General features: G+C 40.3%; 1 protein-coding gene across 2 annotated transcripts in view; it reads right to left on the reverse strand.

The window, feature by feature from the left end:
* ATG4C (autophagy related 4C cysteine peptidase) overlaps nucleotides 1-22,278 on the reverse strand; it is a 36,151-nt gene extending 13,873 nt beyond the window's left edge. The window contains exons 1-9 of one of the 2 annotated variants that reach the window (XM_058178725.1): nucleotides 22,115-22,278; nucleotides 19,476-19,623; nucleotides 18,437-18,508; nucleotides 18,229-18,360; nucleotides 13,394-13,477; nucleotides 12,630-12,863; nucleotides 11,811-12,138; nucleotides 3,984-4,054; nucleotides 2,275-2,411 (exon numbers count right to left, since the gene is read on the reverse strand). In XM_058178725.1, the coding sequence (XP_058034708.1) occupies nucleotides 2,275-2,411; nucleotides 3,984-4,054; nucleotides 11,811-12,138; nucleotides 12,630-12,863; nucleotides 13,394-13,477; nucleotides 18,229-18,316 (942 nt within the window). In that variant the 5' untranslated portion in view covers nucleotides 18,317-18,360; nucleotides 18,437-18,508; nucleotides 19,476-19,623; nucleotides 22,115-22,278. The remainder of the gene's footprint in view (nucleotides 1-2,274; nucleotides 2,412-3,983; nucleotides 4,055-11,810; nucleotides 12,139-12,629; nucleotides 12,864-13,393; nucleotides 13,478-18,228; nucleotides 18,361-18,436; nucleotides 18,509-19,475; nucleotides 19,624-22,114) is intronic. The other variant, XM_058178726.1, reaches the window with a different exon arrangement.
* Nucleotides 22,279-22,614: the final 336 nt, after the last annotated feature.

The raw sequence follows: 22,614 nt of genomic DNA on the forward strand, positions 1-22,614 counted from the left end.
ATACATGCTGTCTTACTTTCCTTTAACAGAATACGTCCACATTTTATTTTATTTTTTAAAAAACTAAAAATCCAAATATTTGAGCTGGCAACTGATTTCTTCCAACTAAGTTGACCCTTTGGAACGAACACCTTTTATTAGAATATTAGGTTTTCCTGGTGCTTATAATTATCAAGCAAAATATCAACATATGCAAAATATGCTGTAATTGTGTGGGTGTTGCCGCTCTCCTTGCCTTACATGATGTTTACTGAATGATAGAAAATACTATAATTTCTTAGATTTGGCCAAATACTCCTCTTGTATTTTTGCTGTTGCGTCTTCAAACAGCATATAAGGCCTTCAATAATGATATGGGTTCTTCTTATATGAGAAAGTGAAGACTGGGTTTTTTTCTTCTTCTCTGTTTATTTGTTTATTTTCAATATTTAAAGCACATCCAAGAATTCTGGACAACGTACAAAAGAGTCATTTTCCAATATTACAACACTTCCAAGGAGATTCAAAAGCCAAATGCTTGCCGACACAGCTTCTATGCTCTCCCTATACTTAGGCCTCTATTGGTTCGGAACATTTTTACAGGGCAAGGATAAATTATTTTTCCAATTCATTTTTAGACGTCTTTTTTCAAAGGATATTGCAGGAGAAAGAGGAAAGTCTGCAAATAAATTGACAGAAGGATGTGAACTAATAAAGGAGAATATTTGTAGCTCGGGGTTGAAATGGTGCGCTCTGAGCTTGTGTTTTTTTCTTACGGACATTTCAATACCCTATCTAGGTAACATCATCAGTGCTAGTAAGGAATGCTGTTTGCTGTCAGTTTATATTCTGGTGACTTGCCTGTCTCTGTGGGTGGGGTTGGTCTTACAGACTCTTTGGTTGGGCTGTTTACTGATGACTCTTTGGCAGTTTCTTGATTGGGATATTGCTTACTTGTTGAGCTGAAGTTAACTTTGGAGTTAATCTATGCTGATCTGATTGCTGATTACTGGTGGAGAGGTGCTAGAGTAGGGGTCTCCAACCTTGGCAACTTTAAGACTTATGGACATCAACTCCCAGAGTTCCTCAACTTTGGGAGTTGAAGTCCACAAGTCTCAAAGTTGCCAAGATTGGAGACCCTGTGCTAGAGTCTTTTTCTCTTTTAGGCTTGTTGATTGTCTCTTTTGCATATTCTATAGATGTCGTTAATGTCTATGCATCTATTGATCACTGATGTTTTTTAGAGTGCCAGGCTTCTAGAAATTCCCTGGCATTTTTGGACTTGGCCTGGTCTAGGATTGTCACATTTTCCCCAATTGAAACTATGGTTAAATCTGGCTCTATATTGTGAAATTAAAGAATTTTCATCATATCTTCTGGCTGCCGGTTGGGATTCATGGATGTGTTTTGCCCGTCTTCTGCCTCTTTGTCCTACATTGTGGTTGTATGTTGCAGATGGCTCCTGTTTTTTCCTTCTGGGGATATTAGGTCTTTTGGTTTGCTAAGGATGTTTTGAAGGGCTTTAGTTGGCTTGTGTGCTACACAAGGATATGAACTACCTATATCATAAAAAACTAGACTTATAGTTAGCATAAGGCAAATAATTAAGACCAGATGCACTGGAAGAAGGGTACAATCCAGTGGTGGATTGCTACCGGTTCGCCCCGGATCGGGTGAACCGGTAGGAGCGGCAGCAGGAGGCTCCGCCCACCCGCCTGGAAGTCTCTGCACATGCACAGAAGCTTCTGAGCATGCGCAGAAGCGTTGCATACCCACGAGTGAACCGGTAGCAACCTGATTTGAATCCCACTACTGGTACAATCTCATATTATTTTTTCACTATCAATAGTTTTCTAACCTAATTTGCTGTCTATCCCCAAATCCTTGGCTCAGGAAGCAAAACACTTTGTGGAACCCCTAATATGAAACTATGTACCTACTAAATCAACACAGTGGACTTTATCCTTCAATAAGAAAAGCAATTTCAGAGATGGCCTATTGCTTATGTTACTGGGAGTAATAATCTTTACATTTTATGAAAAAAAAAAGTTGGAGGCTATCTGATCCCTGAAGGAATTGGCAAAAAGTGTGAAACAAGTTCAGTCTTTATGGTGAACTTGTAGCAGGAAGATAGCTATTTAGGGTCTGGACTAGCTGTACTAGATTACTTTTAATACTTAGGATTTTCAATCACAGCTGCATACTGAAATTTCAATTATTAATAGGTTAATTATCATTTTCAACCTTCGTGCCATTTAGTGTCCCATTCTGAAAAATGATTGACTCATTTCATACCTTCACAAACTCGAAGTATTCCATATTGGTCCGTTCACCACCAAGCCTGACAGGAATTAATATAATCACAGATTTGGCACCTGTCTTTTCAGAAGCTGTGAAAGTGCAGAGAGCATCAATAACATCGGACTTGTAAACTTGAAAGAGAAACAGAAAGCAAGCTTTACTGAAATGCATTTTAAGCATAAACTGAGTTTTGTCAAGACCATCAAAACATCTTATAAGGATAAGTTTATCAGCAGAAAAAACATCTTGTCATTTCATTTTATTGTTGTGCATTGATGTGGGAAAACGCAACAAATGCCACCAACCAGTGATGGCTTTAACAGGGGCCTGTACCATGTGTCTCTTTGTTAAAACTGACAAGATGGCAGATGAATGTTGCTACACAAGCCCATGCCTTTTGTACTTACAACATTGACTCACAAATAAAAGAGACAGTTGTTCGGATTACAACAAAATATCTTGTTGACTTGGACCCTCAACCCACATTCTTTGCAGATACTGCTAGGATTCTGCATTAAACATTGCACCTCCAAGACCAGTAGCACAATTATTGTATGTAGGCAAGAGACAAGAGAGGGAAAAAAACCCCACTTAACATATTACAAGAAAAAAGAATGAGTCCAAAACGCAGCCAATAAGTTCAGAAGACCATTTTATGGCAGTTTTTAAAGGAATTGAGAACATGCACAGCCTGCTAGGCAAATCAGAATATGCATCCACATTCTTTCAGTCACATTTCTTTTTCAGATATTTAAACATTTAGAAGTCCATGCAGCAATTAGCATTGTTTAGGATTCTTAAGCCCTGCAACATGCTGTCCTTTTTCAGACACTGGGCTAACCTAATGGTCTGCTCCCCCTCCAGAAGGCAAAAAAATTAAATTCCAGGAATGCAGATCCTGAATTTATCCCCATGTGTTTCTATCCCCTTTCACAGATATCATAAAAGATAGTTAATACTCCATAAGGAGTGTAGGTGCCACAAGGGAAGTTTGTTCACTAGGAGAAGTTCAGACACAGCTCTGTTTTGAGCTATAATTAGTGCGCAGCTACAATTAATGCCCTCGGGGGTTAGTGGATCAATAAACTCACTGTTGGTGTTCATGCAACATTCCACATTCCACTCAGTAACCCAGTTAAGTGGCTCATGTGATCCTAATGTACTTTACTTTCCTAAGTAAAATACCAAAAGATTTGCTTGCTTTTCCAGTCAAACACCGAACCAATCATATATTCCTGTTAAATTTATTCAAAATGTGTTATGTTTTGAATAGAAAGTTCTGTCAGATGTACTTGATATAGAAAATTGTAAATAATAACACACTTTTCCTTGTATAGGCTAGGCTAGGGGTCTGCAAACTTGGCTCTTTTAAGACTTGTGGATTTCAATTCCCAGAGTTCCTCAGCCAGCTTTGCTTCAACTCTGAGAGTTGAAGTCCACAAGTCTTAAAAGAGCCAAGTTTGCAGACCCCTGGGCTAGGCATATATAAGTCTACAAGACTATAAGTTTCCAAATGCAAGAATATAATTCTTTAAGAATTATATAAGATGGAACACTCCCGGTCTAATTTTAAAAGACAACCTTACACCATGTGAAACTATTCATCTAAGAACCTTTGATTCTAATATTATACTTTCAGGCTATCAATAAATTTTGGGAAATACTTTGAAGGATGATCAAGCATATAATACACTTCCTTTTACCTGTACAGTCTTGAGCAACGTAGATGGCTATTCCTTGTAACTCAGGGTCCCTTGCTTTTTCAACTGCTTTCCTAAAAGTATACACAAGACACATTTCAAGTAAGCCGCGAAAAGAATTAAAACTACACAGTCCTCAGAAAATGTTTTCTAGAAAAAGGTCACAAAATTTGGAAAACCCAGCTTTAAAAGGTTACAAATGTAAACACATGCAATTTAGACTGTAAAATATGGTGTGTGTGTTTTTAAAAAAGGCCAATATGTTATTAGATTTATCATGTTGTATTCATATAGGTACAAAGAAACAAAAAGTGGAGAGGGTCATAAGATTCACAAGTAGCATCAGATTGTTTGAATGAAATGCACAAGAATAGATACTGCTTAGTGTTCCATCTCAAGTGAGATGACTTAAAATCTTGCTTTACCATGATGATCCTGATGCTTTGGAACATCCTTCTTTGAAGCCATCAAAAGGGGCATTGGGACTTACCTGACATGCACCTTCTCATTGAGTGGAGACAGCAGCCAGGAGTGGGTTGTACTCGTCTGTTCAGATTGGAGGACTGAGACTGCTAAAGGTGTTAAATCCTGCCTCCTCTTGCCAGGAACCCAGCTTTTGGCAAAGACGAAGAAGCAGACTCAACGTGTCGGAGAAAAAAACAGAACCATTAGTCATTAGCACCAGACCGCACCAGGGTGGGACTGGCTGCTGTCTCCAATCAACGAGAAGGTGCGTGTCAGGTAACTCCCAACGCCCCTTCTCCGTATTGGTGGAGACAGCAGCCAGGAATGGGACATACCAAAGTTCAGTGTCCCTATGAATGGGAGGGTCTGGTCAGCATTCTCGTCGGATGTGATCACTTGGTGTAAAACTCTACGCCCAAACGCTGCCTCAGCCGAGGCGAACTTGTCAATCTTATAGTGTCTAATAAAAGGGGAAGGCAACGTCCAAGTTGCAGCTCTGCAAATCTCTAACAACGAAGCCTGAATAGCCCATGCAGCCGAAGTAGCCGCACTATAAGTAGAGTGTGCCGTCAGATGAACAGGTCGTGGAAAGGTTCGAAGCTCATAAGCCTTGGCGATCGTATGACGAATCCACCTTCCAATGGTCGATGACATTACCCTACAACCCAAGGACACTGGAAGAAAGGAAATAAACAGGGACTCTGTCCGTCGCAAATTCGCCGTCCTCTTAATATAAATCCTCAATGCTTGTCGAACATCCAAGGTATACCAGTGGCGGTCCAAATCACGAACAGGATAAGGACAAAAATCAGGGAGAATAAGTTCTTGCATACGATGAAAAGTGGAATTAACTTTAGGAATAAAGGAAGGATCCAGGCGAAGGACCACCTGATCCGTGTGAAACACACAGAGGTCACTGCGAACAGATAAAGTCGCCAACTCAGAAATCCTCCTAGCAGAATTAACAGCTACTAAAAAGGCAACTTTACAAGTTAAAAGCCGAAGACTGGTGGTCCTCAATGGTTCATATGCAACCCCCCATAAGAAAATTCAACACAATAGATAAATCCCAAGTGGGATACCTGTGCACAACAGGAAGACATAAATTAGAAGCACCTTTGAGAAACCTCTTGATAGTAGGGTGCTGAGATAAGGAGGACAGAGACCCCCAGGACAAAACAGTAGAAAGAGCTGCCACCTGTCTTCATAAGGTATTAGGTGATAACTTTCTGTCTAAACCTTCTTGTAAAAACTCCAAAATATGGGCGATCAAAACCTGAAGAGGAGAAACTCCAACCCGATCACACCAGGAACAAAAAACTCGCCAAGAGGCAGAATAAATGTGCTTGTAGAGACTTGGATAGTCCCGATGACTCAAGTAGAGAGGTTGTCCGCCCTTAGGGCACGCCACTCAAGTGCCAAGCGGTCAATTGTAGGCATTGAGGATCTGGATGAAGTACCATCCCTTGGCTGAGCGACATGCTGCTTGGAGGAATCCTCCAGGGTGGAGCCACCGACAACGATGTGAGGTCTGCAAACAAAGACCTCTGGGGCCAATGCGGCACAAGAAGGATGACTTCCGCTTGTTCCTCCAGTACTCGCCGCACCACTCTCAGAATTAGAGGCAGAGGAGGAAACATGTAAAGAAGCCCCTGTGGCCACCTGTTGCGGAAAGCGTCGACCCCCTCTGCACGAGGATGCGGGTACCTTGAATAGAAGCGAGGAAGCTGCGTGTTCTGCGGGGAAGTGAACATGTCCACCACTGGAGCGCTAAACCAATTTGAAATTTCTAGGAACAGATCCGGATGCAGGCGCCATTCCGCGTGGTCGATAACCTGATGGCTGAGTCAGTCCGCCTGTACATTGGCTATCCCAGAGATATGTTCCGCCGTCAAAGAAAGAAGATGCTGTTCTGCTCACAGACTCAGCTTCTTTGCCTCTGAAATCAAGGACTTGGACCTGGTGCCTCCCTGATGATTGAGATGCACCTTGGCTGTAACATTGTCCGTGAGCACCAAGACATGATAGATGGGCCTGAAAATGCCACAGGGCTAGGAAAATAGCTCTCAACTCCAGCCAGTTGATAAGAAGCTGCCTCTCCCTGGTGTTCTCCCTGGTGCCTCTTCCTGGTGTTATAGTGATTGGAAATGCACTCTCCAGCCGAGAAGACTGGAGTCTGTCGTCACCACCAGATGCTGAGGTTCGTGAAACAGGGAGCCCCTGGTGACTGCTAGAGATCGCCACCAGGAAAGGGACCTTAGAACCTCCTTGGGCACCTGAACTGTGGAAGAGTTGCCTTTGCCCGCCTTCTGAAAAGGCAAAAGGAACCATTGGAGGTCTCTAGCATGCAATCTAGCCCAAGGCACAATGGAAATGGATGAAATCATTTTGCCCAGAAGTTGAGATAATATCAGCAAAGACACTCTACGCTCCGTCTGAATTCTGCAGCACAGTGCCTTCTGTGCTATCCTGTCCCTCCTGGGGCAAATACTCTACCCTCAACTGAATCAATCACTGCTCCTAAGTGAAGCAGATGGGTCGGAGTCAGGTGACTCTATGTTAATAGAGAAACCATGAGCTGTCAGGACCTGAACTGTGACCTGTAGATCTACCCTGGTCTGAAAAACAGAAGATGACAAAATTAATATATCATCCAGATAATAGTGGAGATAGACCAGGATGGTCCTGACATGTGCCACTAAGGCGGCTAGGATCTTAGTAAAGGTCCTAGGGGCTGATGACAGCCCAAAAGGCAATGCCTATATTGATAATGAATACCCCCATAACAAAATTGAAGGAACCTACGATGATCGGGAAGAATAGAGATATGCAAATATGCCTCAGTGAGGTCAATAGAAGAGAGGACGTTGCCCCTCCGAACACCATCAAGAATTGATCGACCTGAGTGCATTTTAAACTTGCGATACACCTGGTCTAGAATAGGTCTCCACCCACCCACCCCAACAATTTGGGAACTAAAAATAAGAGGGAATAAAATCCCTCTCCCGTTTGATTCCCCAGTACCTGTTGATGTTCTGTCCCCCACTACTTCCCCTAAGAAAGCACACCAGCCGAATGCCATCTGCCAGCAATTTATTTACACTTGGCCGGGTTTTCTTTGGCAGCGAAAAGTTCTGGCAACTTTTCTTCACGTGCCTGCCAAGTCTCTATCAAGTAGCAGCATGCTGATGGACCGTTGCCAGGGCAACCAGGAGTCTGCAGGATGATCAAACAGTTACTCACGAAGAAATCCCAACCTTCATTCCAAAAACTGTCAGTAGCTCACACGAAGCAGTCCAAGAGCTAGTAGCTTGTAGCTTTGTCCGACACAAGGGCCTACAGAGCAATTCCACCTGATTTTATCCCCTGTGGGGTGTGGCTCGTGACTCAGCACTCCCTGGGCCTGCCACACCTCTTCCTCTGCTGCGCGCGCTTATCTCGGCGTTGCTGTCTCGGATCGAGCCAAGATTGATGCTCAGCAGCTGGCACTTGGGGCATTGCCAGGGAGGAGGAGGAAGGGTCGGGGGAAAGACGCCTTGTCAGCTCCTCCTCCTGGCCTGCAGCTGGAACTTGGGGCGGTGCCAGCGAGGAGGGTCCTGGCGAGGGAGGCTCTGCTGGCTCCTCTCCCTCACTCTCCAAGTCACTCTCCTCCATGATGGCAGGCTCGGGGGCCGGCTCGGGGGCCGGAGCCACAACAATTGAATAGCCCTAATCTCCAGGAGATGGCGGACTGCCAAATCCGTTTGTCCCTGTTTTTGGACAAAAGACATTGGATAATAAAGGTCGGAGGAGTGACGAATTCCAGAGCTAATCCATACCAAATTGTATTTCTGACCCAAGAATCTGAAATAATATCTTCCCATTGGTTCGCAAAAAGGGCCAATCTGCCACCAATAGGAGGGTCAGCAGTGCACTTACCAATGGTGTTGGAAAGAACGACGTCCTCCCCCTCAAAAGAGCTGCTTAGCTGAGAAGGGCCTACCTCGGGCAACCCTATCATGGGCTCCCCTCTGCCTCTGGTTGAATGTCCCCTGAAACCTAGAGGAACCTGCCTCCCAATCAGAACCTCGAAATGAAGACTGATGGGAAATCGGATTATAACGGGCTTCCCCTCTCCAATGGACGGTAGGTAAAACCTTCCTCTTGTCCTTGGTCTTGACTAGCAGAAGGTCCAATGCAGCACCAAACAAGGATCCTCCAGTGAAGGGCGTAGAAGCCAAACGCCACTTATGTCGAGCATCCGCTTGCCAATATCATAACCAGAGCAAACCACGAGCTGCTACAGCTGACACCATGGACTTGGAGGCAAAGCGCATAGAATGCATTGTGGTGTCTGCCGAAAACTGGACCGGAGCGATGATTTTGTTGAGATCTTGATGAATTCTGGTATTGTCCGCAGGAAGCTTTCCTTGTAATTGTCGAAGCCACAGCAGAGTGGCCCTGTTGAAGAAGGAGGCTGAAGATGCAGAGCAGATAGCCCAAGCTGACCCCTGATGTGCCCTCTGAAGAGACTGTTCTGCACATCTATCCTCTGGGCACAGACCTTCTTCTGGTTGACCTGAAATCGAGGAAGAAGACAATAAGGCGGCAATGGCCGCATCCACCGAGGGAGTCTGCAGAACTGAAGACAAGTTGGAGCCAACATTAAAGAAACGTTTGTCTGCTGCAGAAGGCAGAGTGGAGGATCCAGGAGAAGACCATTGACGCTTGACAACGTCCACAAAGAGATGAGGGGCAGGAACTGTATCTAGAACCTGGTCTGGTTCCGAAAAAAGGGGATCCGAAGCACCCTTGGAAGACGAAGCTTCAGACTGGTCAGTTGGTGGTCTCAGTTGTGCCACATTAGTGGCCTTGAAAAGTAAGGACTTAAAAATATTAGGAGGAAAGAGTCCTGTAAATGCAGGTTGTTCCGGGGCCAAACCCTCATCCTCAAATAGATCCGAATCTCCACGTTCAATGTCTTCCATGAAAGAAGGATGATTCACCATAGAATGAAATGGCGAAAGAAACTGCCTTGATGCAAGTCTTTTTAATCGCTTTGTCTCGTCTCTGTTCATCCCGCAGGGATGCCTTGGAGGATTTCTTAGAATGGCTGGAAGCTGAAACTGACTTGGAATCATGGTGAGAAGACTGACTGCTCCTAGCCAAAGGAGCCCTGGAAGGTCTGCTACTCAATGGGCCTGGTTCCTCTATAGTCAGAGATTCAGCTCTCCGGGGCTTATTGGATTTGGCCACTGCTTTTGGCATAATTATCAATCAAGACAAATCCCAGCTGTCTATATCAGGTAGTTAAAAAGCCCTTAATTCAAGACCAAGCTCCAGAAGTAAGGCAGTATTGCTGGAGTATCCTTGAGCCGTGCCCAAAATGGCGCCCGTCAGCTGTAAGGCGGGAAGAGCCGGGCTCCGAGGATCGATCGACACAACAAGGCAATCCACTCATAGCGAGGTAGTCCCAAGCGGGAGACAGTCACTGTCTAATGCCTCTGACCACAAAGTTTTTCAATCCCCAACTGCCGCTCCAGGAAATAGAATAAGGCAGCTAATCCAAAAACACCTCTCGCGATTATCTCCAAAGTAGAACAAAATGGCGGCCCCCACGTGGCGAGAGGGGGAGGAGCCGAAGCTCTGACAAGTCTCCCGCTGTTGTTTGAAATAAGCGCGGCAAACAAGCGCTGATTGGCTGCAAACAGCAAGAATATGATCGCAAGTGGGAGACAGAGGGCTGGGGCACGAAGCAGGCTGCCCAAATGAAAGCGGAAGAACTCCACAGCAATCTTAAACAGCCGGGTGGTGAATCTAAGGAAAAAAGTTACACAGCCACCCGGGAAGCCCTTGGCAAACGCTAAAATATTGCCCCAACTAGAATGGGAAGCATAAAAACTCCACTATCCAACTCTGTGCTCTCTTCGGGGGCGCTAACACTCCTCTAAAATAATCCCAGAACGCCTGCAGCTCAACAGGATTGAAGCAGAACTGTATAGTTGTTCTGCAGACAGCAGAGATACCCCAGCCCCAGCCAGTCTAAACTCCAGCCAGAAGGGGCTCCAATTCCAAATACAAAATTAAATGTAACTTACAATAAATTCAGAAAGACCATTGCAGTCCAAGAATAGGGAAAAAACTTACGATACGTCTGTCCAGGCTGAAGGACTGAGACAAAAGCTGGGTTCCTGGCAAGAGGAGGCGGGATTTAACAACTTTAGACGTCTCAGTCCTCCAATCTGAACAGATGAGTACAACCCATTCCTGGCTGCTGTCTCCACCAATACGGAGAATTATTTGGAGGGCATGTGGCATTTTGGTTGTGTTTTATATATATAGCCTGCAGAGTGGTGTGAGTGGAGAAGTATATCTATCTATATATATGCTATAGACATAAGAGCAAAGGTGTCAATCAATGAAACAATTCCAAGACAAAAATCTAAACATTCCACCTGCTTCTGTAAATGGATTGATGATTTTAATGGCTTCCATGTCATGATGCATAGGTTTGTTATACTATTTGATATAACAAACAATTCCAAAGAAGTAAAAAAAATTATTTTTAACTCTACACCTGAACAGGGAAATTTTTAACTCTAAACTTGAAGAGGGAAAGAACAGACCTTATATTCCAACTGAGCATGTAAATTATCAACCAAAACTGTGGGGGAGGGGGGGGAGTTAACAAATTTCTGTGTTAATTTAATTAGTTACTTTTACAAATATAATAGACTACATAAATAACTTCAACTCTTAAGACAACTGCATTATTTTAAGTTTCATTCAAGGAGACTTGTTCTTGCTATATAAAACCATGTGCACCCTACATTTTCACAGATATATAAAATTACACCTGGATTTTAGATTCTTGTCATTAGAAGACTGTGTAAAATTGCAAAACATAAAACTATAAAAATAGTCTCAAACAATGGCATATAATCACAATCTATACTCAGAAATTTGACTTTCATATAAAAAGACTAGGCTGAATGTCAGACCCTTTACTTTTATTTAGATGTAATTATTACTAAACCTATACATTAAACATCTCACAAGAATTTGATATATTTTTTAAAAAAACACTGAAAGCATCAGTTTTAATCTCTGGCAGCTCATTACACCATCAGTATATTAAAACAGAAAGTCTACAGTTCTAGTTTTTGTAACATATCATTAAAAATACTGCAGTTAAGGCTAAGTTTATAATGCATATGGTTATCTTGTCTCGAGGCCCCATGGGGAATCAGAAATTGGAAAGAGGTTCTTCAATATTCCTTTCATGTTTCTGCGACGTTTTTTCATGCTTGAATCATAAATAATCGGGACCCATTTTTAAAAGTCTGTTTTTAAACAAGTTTGTTCTGTCAAGAATTTTGTTTTTACCTCAAAAGGTGTGCTACCACTGCTGGCCCATACCAATCTCCAGCTGTTTTTCCAGACTTCCTTCCATATTCTATTAGCCGATGCAAGCCAAAATTGGCAAGTGGGGAATCACCAAACCAAGATATGATTCTTCGGTGATACTGCTCCTCCACGCTTTCTTCACTTTCCCGGATGTGTATTGGACTTTTAGGATGATTTGACTGGTTCCTGAATTCTCTTTCTCCTATAAGTGATGTTTCAAGAGATGCTGTGAGCTTTTTTACTGTCTGAGTTGTCCATGATTCAGACTCTGGATTCTCGAAAACAAAAGCGTTGGCCCAAGTCCAATCTGTGATGGGATTAAAAAGATATTATATTATAGGTTAGTAAAGGTTACAGTATGACATTAACTTGTTTAAGAAGATTTCTACTCTTTGTTGTCCTGTTTCATATTAAATATTTAAAGTTAGCTAGTCCATAAGAAAATGCTGTAATTTAGCAACTCTACAATAAGTGTTTCGATTAAACTAAATGCATAAATGTACAATAATATGGAGCTTAAGTCAGCAATGTAACAACAGCCACAAGACACCCATTCAAGAAGAAAAAAATTATGGTAATTATTGTCAAATATTTTGTCCTTATAATTTTACATTAACTAAAAAAGTTAGCATATCTACGAGATTGTACTAAGATTTAACTGAAACTAAATAGTTTATATTTAAATTCTTTCAGAGTAAGCTGTCTGTTCTGGTTAGAAACTCTGATATGAGGAGCCTCCTCAAATTTAAGATTTATCAAGCATAAACACTTTTGTCCACACAAAACTTGGTAACTTACCTCTACCAAGAAAGTGGAGAATAAGTCCTTGAGCCAGAAGCATTTGACCAGTCCTCAAGGTACAGCCCCAGCCACAGTCTGTTGTTAAAACTGAACCCTTGATTTGGGGAAATTCTTCCCTGTAAGTCAACCATATCCTAGAAATAAAGTCTTTACGGAACTCTTCAACGTTTCTGGAAAACCTTTCTTCTGTCATGTCATCACAGGAACCATTTGGTGACTGGTCACTGGGTTCTGGAAGAGAGACATCATGCGTACATGTTGTAAAAGAAGTGAAAACATGAACACATTATCCCTAATTTATTAACATTGTACATCCTATTGTAAGAAAAGATCATTTTCTTCAGCTGTAAATAGCATTTACAGATGCAGCCACTGGAAAAATATAAAACAAACAGCTTTCAGTAAACAGCAAGGACATCTTCTCTTAGTAGAGTTCAAGGACCTTGTTAAAGTTTCTATACTCTTCCCTTCAGAAGATAAATCCAGACAAAGCACTGCTTTGAGTTGATTATAAAAGCAGTCTTAACCCTAAAATGCTTTCATGGGAAAGACCTGTCAGAACAGATTCAGAGGTCACCTTAAGGACTTGTGTATGTTTCCAACTTCTTTTGCAGTCTTTTTTTTCCCCCCTTCAGGAGGTGAGCATATAACTGAACTGATCTAATATTCAAGTATTTTCAAAAGCTGCCGCAAAAGTAAAATCCAAGGTTTTGTTACATAAATATAAGAATAAAAACCAATTAAAAAATAGGTACACATACCATCGCTCTTGAAATGGTAGCATTTTCCCAGCAAAAAGACAGGAGAATTTCTGCTAAAATAAGTTTTAGTTTTCAGTACCCAGCCTACAAACAAAGACAAACATATTTTTTTTAAAGCTGCTCCATCTAGATTGAGTAAAAAACTAATCAAGAAAATTAAAAATACTAACTTTCCATTTTAATCTGAAACACATTCTAGCATCTTTTAAAGATGGGAGCAAAATGAAGGTGTGGCTTGGTTTTCAAAATATCATAATTAAGCCTCAAACCAACTTAATTCTCTAAACAAGTATTTCTCTTTCATTCTTTAAATCAGAGTTTCTCTTTTTTAAAAAATTTAAGTTTTAAGAAGTTACAATTAACATTTCTTAAAATTCATTATATATCAAAGCAACATTACATGAAAACCATGTAATGGTAAGTATCTAATAAAAAGGCATCCCACCCCCAATGCTCACTGTCAAGATGATAGCCACAGAATTAAAATTTAGCCCCTTTTCCATGCAATCATTGAAGCAGGGTGTTGATTGCATGAGTACTGGCACCATCATGATTTTTTTACCCTGTGCCCATCTCAATTACCCGAAAGGTAGTTAAAGCACCAGGCTACAAACTAGGTATCATTTATTAGACAGGTCAATGATATAGGAGAAGAATCAGGAGTTTGCAACAAACTACCCCTCACTCCACAAGTCAACCCTTTAAGGTGACAAATTGCTATTTTACAGTCCGGCAAGAGGAATTGCTGCACAGCAGGTCGTAATACACAAATGTTCCTTACCAGTTTGAGATTGTTCATAAAAATATCAAATGCAGGCAGTCTTAATCCCACAAATATATAAATTGTATATAAATCCACTAATGGTTAGTAAATAGAGGTCTGTGATAGCCCCAATGCCCAAAGTCACTACCCAATGGATCAGTCCCTGGTTAGAAATGATGATTGACAGGTGGTACACCTGAGCAGAAGAGCCTGCCCAGCTCAGAAGATCTTTGACACAATTAGCATGACCATAGTTAGCAATTTTAAAGTCCCAGGATTCCATCCATATATAACCAGAAATTTCAGAAACATCCAAAACCCACAGTTGTTGAGACCCCTCCACAACTAAATCTGGTTTGATGAATGAGGCTCCAGGTGGTATAACAGTCTCACAACCCAGGAGCAGATGCTGTCTTGTCGCAAAAGTTGTTCCAAGTGACAGAAAACATGATTGTGGTGTGCGCATCTTGCATCATAGTTTCACAGAATTTCAGCACTTAATCAACCACCTGATGACAGGTGTCACGCACTCCTTGACTTGGTGGCGAATAGACTGCCCCTCAATTGGATGCCTGATAAATATACGTGAGGGAACACCCAGGAAGGGCACAACAACTACTCTTGACTGTCTCTGTAAATGTCAGTGATGCTCGACTCTTGGTCGTCGATGGGACTGGGAGACAGCATGTCTCCACTCAGTCCACGTTTTTGCTTTACAGGTGAGGGCAACAGAGTCACCTTGCATGGCTTTATTTGGTTCCCAAGGGAGAAAAATGAATCTTGTTGCTAGTTGACTCGAGCAGTGTGGTGGAACTCAATGCAATTTTCTCAAGTCTGGCCTTCTGTAGAAGCAGGATAGAGGTGGAGAAACAGGGAACTCACCCAGTCCTGTCCTTGACATTGGAACTGAGGTATCCCAAGTGAGTATCCTTCAGTATTCAGACAGTGTCTCACTGCGGAATCGACCAAACAGTTCAGCTTCTTTTAACGTGTTATGATGTGCTTGACCAAAAACAATCTCATGAATAAATTTTGGCACCAAATAAGATTGCAGCAGCCTAAACTGTTAAGGGGAGCCTCAGAAATTTCTTGCAACATGCAATCCAGGATGTTGGTATGTTTGGGGATGATGCATCCCTTCCAGTTAAACTGGAGACCTAGGTATCGCATCAAGTGATTGGGGGCCTAGGGGACAAATGGTGGTGCCGCAAAGTAGTAGGACGTTGGTATAATAGGGCCATATATTTCCGCTTCCTGACTTTGGTGATGGTGAGGCCAAAGAACTTCTTCGCATTCAGTGACATACTGGCTGAGTGGATAGCTCTAGATGCACAGCCAAACTTTTCCAGCAGTCTGTGGATCTCTCTGCCAGAAGAACCAGGTCATTGGCCTAAGATAGACAGTTAATCCACTGGCTATCAAAGCTGAACCCAACGTCAGACAATGAAGCTTGCAAGATGTCATTGATTATCATCATGAGTAGAAGTGGGGATAGAGGACATATACCCCTTCTATATTTGATTTGAAGAATCTTCAAGCTGCACCATAGAACACTGACACAGATTCTTCAGATAGATTCAGTGGAAACTTGCAGTGGAGGCAAGGTTTTGACTCAGGTCGCATAGGTAGATGCAGGCACCGATAAAGTATTTTACTACACAGCTAAACAAGACAAATGGGCCCTCCAGGCGTGTTGGTAAAATTCCACTTTATTATTCCTTACAAAACAACCACCACCAGTCAATGTCCCACCAGCTGGGTCCAAGAGCCATCAGAACCAAGCCCCCAAACAGGAAGTCAAAGCCCAAAAATCCAGTGCCAAGTTGCAAAACAAGGTCCATAAGTCACAATCCAGAGTCAGTCTGCAAGGCAGGGTATGCAAATCCAGAGGCTGAAACAGGAGTCAAGGGACATGGTGTTAAATGCCTTGGTGACATTGAAAAATAACATCACACAAGGGACTTGGTATGGACCCTCCAAAAAAATAGAATGAAGCAAGGTCATTACCTCGAGACAGCCGTTCCTCTTTAAGAAAGCAGGCTGGAAAGAGGAGAACTGAAGCTTGTCACAGAAGTGCTAAGCAAGAATCTTGATGAAGAGTGCAAAGAATGGTGGAAGGAGTTGATAATCTCCTGGAGTTAATGGATTTTACGTCTTTGGCAGAAAAGCCACCCGAGAGCAAGCCAGTTGTGCAGGCAGACTACCAACTGCCAATAGCAAGTTGAAATAAGCTGCTAGTGAAGGCTGGTATATCGTCAGGAGATCAGAAGCAGAAATATGGTTCAGGCCAGGTGTACTGGACTTCCTAGACTGCAAGGCCATGGTGACTTCTAACAGAGAAATAACTTCCAGGAGTGACCACAAAAATGCAGGTGGTTGTGCCATTGATAGTTCTAGGCAACTCAAAAATTGCTGATCAATGTTTGTTCATCTCAGGTGGTACAGATGAAGACTGCAACTATGCAATAATGTTCTTCTAGCACCCGGAGAACATGGCAGCAGCATCTTTTCTTTGGAGCTTGTAGAAGCACTGGTTGATAGCATAATTTGCCCTACAGGCATCATACTGATTTTTTTTACCCCTACTTCTGTCTCAATTACAGTAAAGAAGTGGTTAAGGTACCAGACTAGAGATTAGGAGACTGAATTCTAGTCCTGCCTTAGACATGAAAAACCAGCTGGGTGACTTTGGGCCATCAGTCTCTCTCGGCCCAACTCACCTCACAGTGTTGTTGTGGGGAAAATAGTAGAAGGAAGGAGCATGAGATATGTCTCCTGCCTTGAGTCCTTTACAAAAATAATAAAAGCAGGATAAAAAGAGACAAATAACATTTCAACATGGAGGGAACCACTCAAAGGAAAAACTTTAAAAAGCAAAAAAAAAAAAAGAAGAAGAAAAAGTGAATAGATTAAAAAGTCTCTTGGGCGGGGGAAACCTTTAACTGAGCAACTAAACAAAAATAATCAACACACACACAAATGCCATTAAGAAATACATCAGACAGTTGGAATGTCAAGGTTATATTTTGTTGTTTTTATTTCTTTGTTATGATTCAATTTTTAAACAATGTAGTCAAACTAGAACATACAGAATCTTATTGTCTGGTCTCATTTGTTCTTAAATACAAAGCTAATTCAAAGGCTGAACACTGACAAATTTCATTACAACAACTTTTACAGTTTGGCACACAAAATTTATTTCAGGAGTAAATAGTCATCTTTTTCTACAGTCCAATATATCAAAAGTTCTTTCTGAATCAAGATGTTACACATTTCTAGTACATAATTTACTCTTTTACTGATACTTTTGTCTTGTAAATTCCTGCCGAATTCCTGGTTTATTATAATAACATCTAATAAAGAATTGCAAGTAGACACACCTATAACATGACTAGCAAACTTCCTTCAAATTTATTACATCTTTGGCATAGAAAACATGACAGTCATCCTTTAAAAACATTCTTGGATTAGTTATTTATTAAATTAATATATTGCCCATCTCACCATCAAGCAACTCTTAATGTCCAATAAACCCAGAAAATATATATATATTTTGCTAAAACCATTCACTACCCAATTCACTACTAGGATTCTCCAGTTCTATACTCCAATTTACTATCCACATTTATTTTTGTAATATTTTAAATTTATGCCACTAATAAATTGTTGGTTTAGTCCAAATAAAGAAATTCTCCACTACCTTCAATGCCTTCAGAATTTCAGAGACTAGCTCCTAGCATTAATTTCAATACGATACTAAACTGTAATTAATTAAAAGTAGAACTGAAATACTTTACTCATTTGGCTACTTATGAGTTCATTCAAAATTAAATCATGAAGCCTAAAAGCCTGAAATTGACTATTTTTCTCCCTCATTGTCTCTTCCCTCATTATCTCTTCTGAACAAATACATTATTGATGTGTTTCACTTGAACCAGCAATAATAATCTTAACCAGAGTTAGCATATTTCAGTCATTTGAGTAAATATATTAATGGTCAGCAAAAGCTAGGCTGCATTGTTTTGCTAACTTTTTAAAATAAGGCTTAAAAAGTCTATTACATTTCACTTACCATATTTCATATTATTCCATGCTGATATAAACTTTGATTTTATTTTCTCTACTTCATCTGTCCCAGTGGCCTCCATATTCAGATTCATGAGGAATAGCCATCACTATCTTAAGGATCTTAATGACTTTGTTCCTGCAAAAGGAAAGGAAGTAAGCCCAGCCATTGTTACTCAGGACAAAACTGGATGCTTGTGTTATTAGGTACTTACATCCATTATGACCAGGAAGAGAAATAAAATCTCAAGAACATCCATTTGCATAGAGAAAAGCAATTGTAAGTTCTATGAATAAATAATAAAAAACATTTGATTCCAAATATACAACGGTAAAATTATCCTGCAAAGTTAAATAAAACATAATGTCCTCCAATTGCTTTCTACTCCACAATAAACTATCCAGCAAGTGTGTACATGTGGTTGTGCAACTGAGATCACCGAAAGGCTAATTGGAAGGCAGAGGAAAATATTTGAATTGCTGTACAAGGGACACCGTTTTATATTATGCCTATTCAGTTCGCAGCAAAACCCTGGGCTTATCAATATTAATGCTCTATTTTAAAAAGCTGGGTTCTTTCCCAATCCAAATCGCATAAAGCAAAAGAGGTTAAGATGCAAATAAAAAGAAGAACGTGCTTAAAGGAAGTAAGAAACACAAAGAAAGAAAGAAACAGAAACATAAACACTTTATTGTGCAAGACTAACCCAAAACAGCTTTATGAGAATGAAAATTACCACATATCCAGATACGTTATTTAATGTATCAGGATTAGCCTTTCTACTTTGCTAAGTTATCTTTCACTCCAAATATTTACCCAACTGATATGGCTTTTTCTAAAGACTGGTCCTTTTGCTAAGGCACAGGAATTGTCTCTTACTCAAACCATGCTGCATGAAAACCATGAAGTGCATCAGCACCTTTTTAAAAACACAGTATCACAAGTTGTGTATACATAGTTGGGGGGTGGGGGGGAGAGATTGACTTTTGCATACACAGAATCAGATGCCACAGCCTAGTGGTTTTGTTGCGTTAGTAGCAGACAACCACTTATCTCTCTGCTGAGGTTCTTTTATTGCCTTTCTCAGATCTGTCAAGGACATCTTGCTGGTCTGCAAGTCAGCAACCTGTTTATTTTCAGAAATGTCACATAGCCTTAAGTGATCTTGTGCAGAAACTTTCCTTTTTCCTACCAATTTAAATATATTTTCTGTTCCATTAACTTTATTGTAGAAAATGTTGCAGGATTAATACCTGATTTCACCATTCCTTAGATGGTTTTAAGCTGTTTCCAGTTGTCCAAAACATGCCTTTTAATAAGCCTTGAATAGCCAAACAAAACTCCTCAATTCTTGTATTTTACAGGAGCAGATTCCTCAGCTAAACTGTCCAATGTCCAAACCTGGAATTGGAGAAAGTAATCTAAGATGACATTTCATCATACTTTACTTATTTAATTACTAGATTTTTTTTATCCTGGTTTGCTGCTAATAAATGGAGTTTGCCACTTACAAAATAACAATCCAATTATATGAATTCCGCAATTTTGGAATGAAACACAAAAAGGCCATTTCTAGCATGCCCCAGTAACCCGTATCTTTAGAAAAATCTCATTTGCAAAATTTTATATCTATACTTGTTCGTTCTAGATGGTCTATTAAGTAATCTGGCAAGTCATTTAGGACTGTAAAAATTCAAAATGAAAATCATGAATTGATTCAAAGGGCATTGAAGACCTGTTTTTTCCCCACAGATATTGAGTCTAGTAGGCATATGACCCCATGGATGAACTTATATGTTTATATGCTGCTCCTTTGGATTTTTGAGTATTTTGTGATTTTTATTGATTATTCTGTTATTAATGATATACAATGCCCTGAGTTATTTACTGAAGAGGGTAGCTATACAGATTAGAACTGTTTAATTTAAACGATCAGTTTATTCAACGCAATTAGTTCTTATATACTCTTTAAGTATAATTTGCTTTATGTCTCACAGAATTCTATAATCAACAATTTTGGACTTGGCTATTAAGAGCAACAAAAATTCCATATAGCCAAACTGATGAAAAAAATCCAGTGATTAAAAAAACCCTAGATAGTGTATTTTACCTGAACTGCTTTATTCAGGAATTTATCAACTGATAAATGCCTTCCAATTTTCCTGTCAAAGCAATATGTACTATGTATGCAATTTGTAATATGCAAGCAATAGTTTGGGAGTTAAGCTGATCGTACATAAGGTGATCTATATGGAAACTCAACAGAAGTGAGTTTGAAAATCAGTCTGTATGTTGACACCAAAGGCAACTAATTCAATTTGATTTCTATGGAGGACTGCCTCCTTTTTGTTAAAAAAGTTAAGATAGCCACCTTCAAAAAGGAGAAAAAACACTTAGTATGAGAGAAGACAAGACTTGAATTATAATTTATTAGCCTATAATTTTATATACATTTCCTTGGAAATTAAGTACTGTTGGATTCAGTAAAGTTTATCTTGGAAAACACAAGTATGCAATGTTTATCATTACATTGATCACTATAATGCATTCTTTTTAATTAATTAATTAATTTTAACTTTCTCTTTGCATTTTAGACTCAAAATAAGCACATTCTGTCCAATCATCAAATTTAAGATACGATATATACAATTGTAGAGTGTAATAAAGAAATTTTTTTGAAATGCTAATTCATTTTTGGGTTCAAATAATGGAGGATTTAAAGGAAATATATAGTAGACACTGAATCTGGATTTGTCAGGCCTCTGTTTCATTCTCAACTCCTGCAATGAAAAGCTGAATAGAGCAAAGAAAGAAGTAAATCTAATATATAATCAACAGAAATTAATTTTGAAAAACCCAACTAATCTTATATTCATTGTACTGTAACTGTGATTCTTTGTTTCGTTCCTATTAATATAAGTTCTTATTAGTTCACTGTGAAGGTCCAGAGAAGTTGAGAACTTGCAAACTATTATAATCTAATGTCTCTTTGGCTCCACTTCTCCAAAACATTCAAGGAAGGTTTGTGGGGATTTTTTTTACTCCTTCAAACAACCCGCTTTGTGTGAATCCATTTATCAGGGAAGAAAGAGGTATATATATAGATCCAAAAATTGGAAGGGTTATCCAATACCAGGATTTAAAAAAACCCAAATAAGTAGACCCTTCTGTCCATATTTATAGAATGCAGTCAAAACATTAAAACAGCACTTTTTTTTTGCTGTTGCTTTGATTTATTTGAGGGCTAAGATGTTCATGCCCAAAACCAATAAATTCATAGCATTTAGCAGAATATGAAGAAAAACTACCATGTCCTACTAATATCTTGCCAAACAATCATTCTAAATGAGATCTAGACACTTCCCATTTTCAAAACGCATTTTTTAAAAAACAAAAAAACACCACACCAAATGGATTTTCCCCACCTTCAGATTGAAATTCATTCCTGGAATTACTGCTCTTTTAATTTCCAAACCCTATAATCTTTGCAGAAAAATCAGAGTAATCTTCAATTTCAATTGAATTCAATTTTAATTGAATTTAATTCATACACACAAACACCTCCGAGTTAAACCCGTTCACACACGCACTCCTTCGCCTTTGCTCCATTGCTACACGTAGCTCCCAACCAAGTCTGCAGATGATTAAAACTTCTATTTCAAACCCCTTGACTTTTAGAATAAAAGCGATTTTTTTTTACTATTTTAGACGACTCTCGGCATCTTTTTAAAAAGCCAATCTTTCAGACGTTTCCTGAATCAAGAAAACTTTTCCCCTGCTTTTTATCCCTTGCAGAAATTTCAGAGATCTACCCTCCTCCGCGCTCCATCCGAATCCCACGATCTCAGATTTTTATTATTATTCACCCTTTACAAAAGAATCTTTCACGCACCGGGTGCCTCGCTCGGGGTTCTGAATCGATTGTTTCCTACACGAAGAGAACTCCGAATAATCGAGGGGTTCGAATCCCGCCCCGGTCGCCTTCATCCAGGACACCGGAGCTAGATTAAAGAGAAGATACCCTCCCGCCCAACAAAAGAGAAAAAAAAATCCTGTTTCGACTTACCACCGATTCTTTTGACCCACTCCGGCTCCCGTTATTTATCCCCCCTCCACCCGAGGCGCCGCTTCCGGAAAGGGAAACGAAATTTGCATGCCCAAATAGTACAGTACACTGTTATCATTGTCTGGGGGGAATCCGACATTGCGGCCGTTTCATTTGATATCGAGGCATGGACTGCATGTCCCAGAAAGCATTGCTCTGTAGACGGAAGTGGACCCTCGGGGAAGAACTGCTGTTTGGGAAATGTAGGCTTCGAGCTTAGAAAAGTTGCAATGTTGGGAATCCGAGGAAATGGCAGTTGAGAAATTTAGTTTTTCATAGTTTATGCA

The sequence above is a fragment of the Ahaetulla prasina genome, chromosome 3 (genome assembly GCF_028640845.1).
Source record: "Ahaetulla prasina isolate Xishuangbanna chromosome 3, ASM2864084v1, whole genome shotgun sequence".
NCBI lineage: Eukaryota > Metazoa > Chordata > Lepidosauria > Squamata > Colubridae > Ahaetulla > Ahaetulla prasina.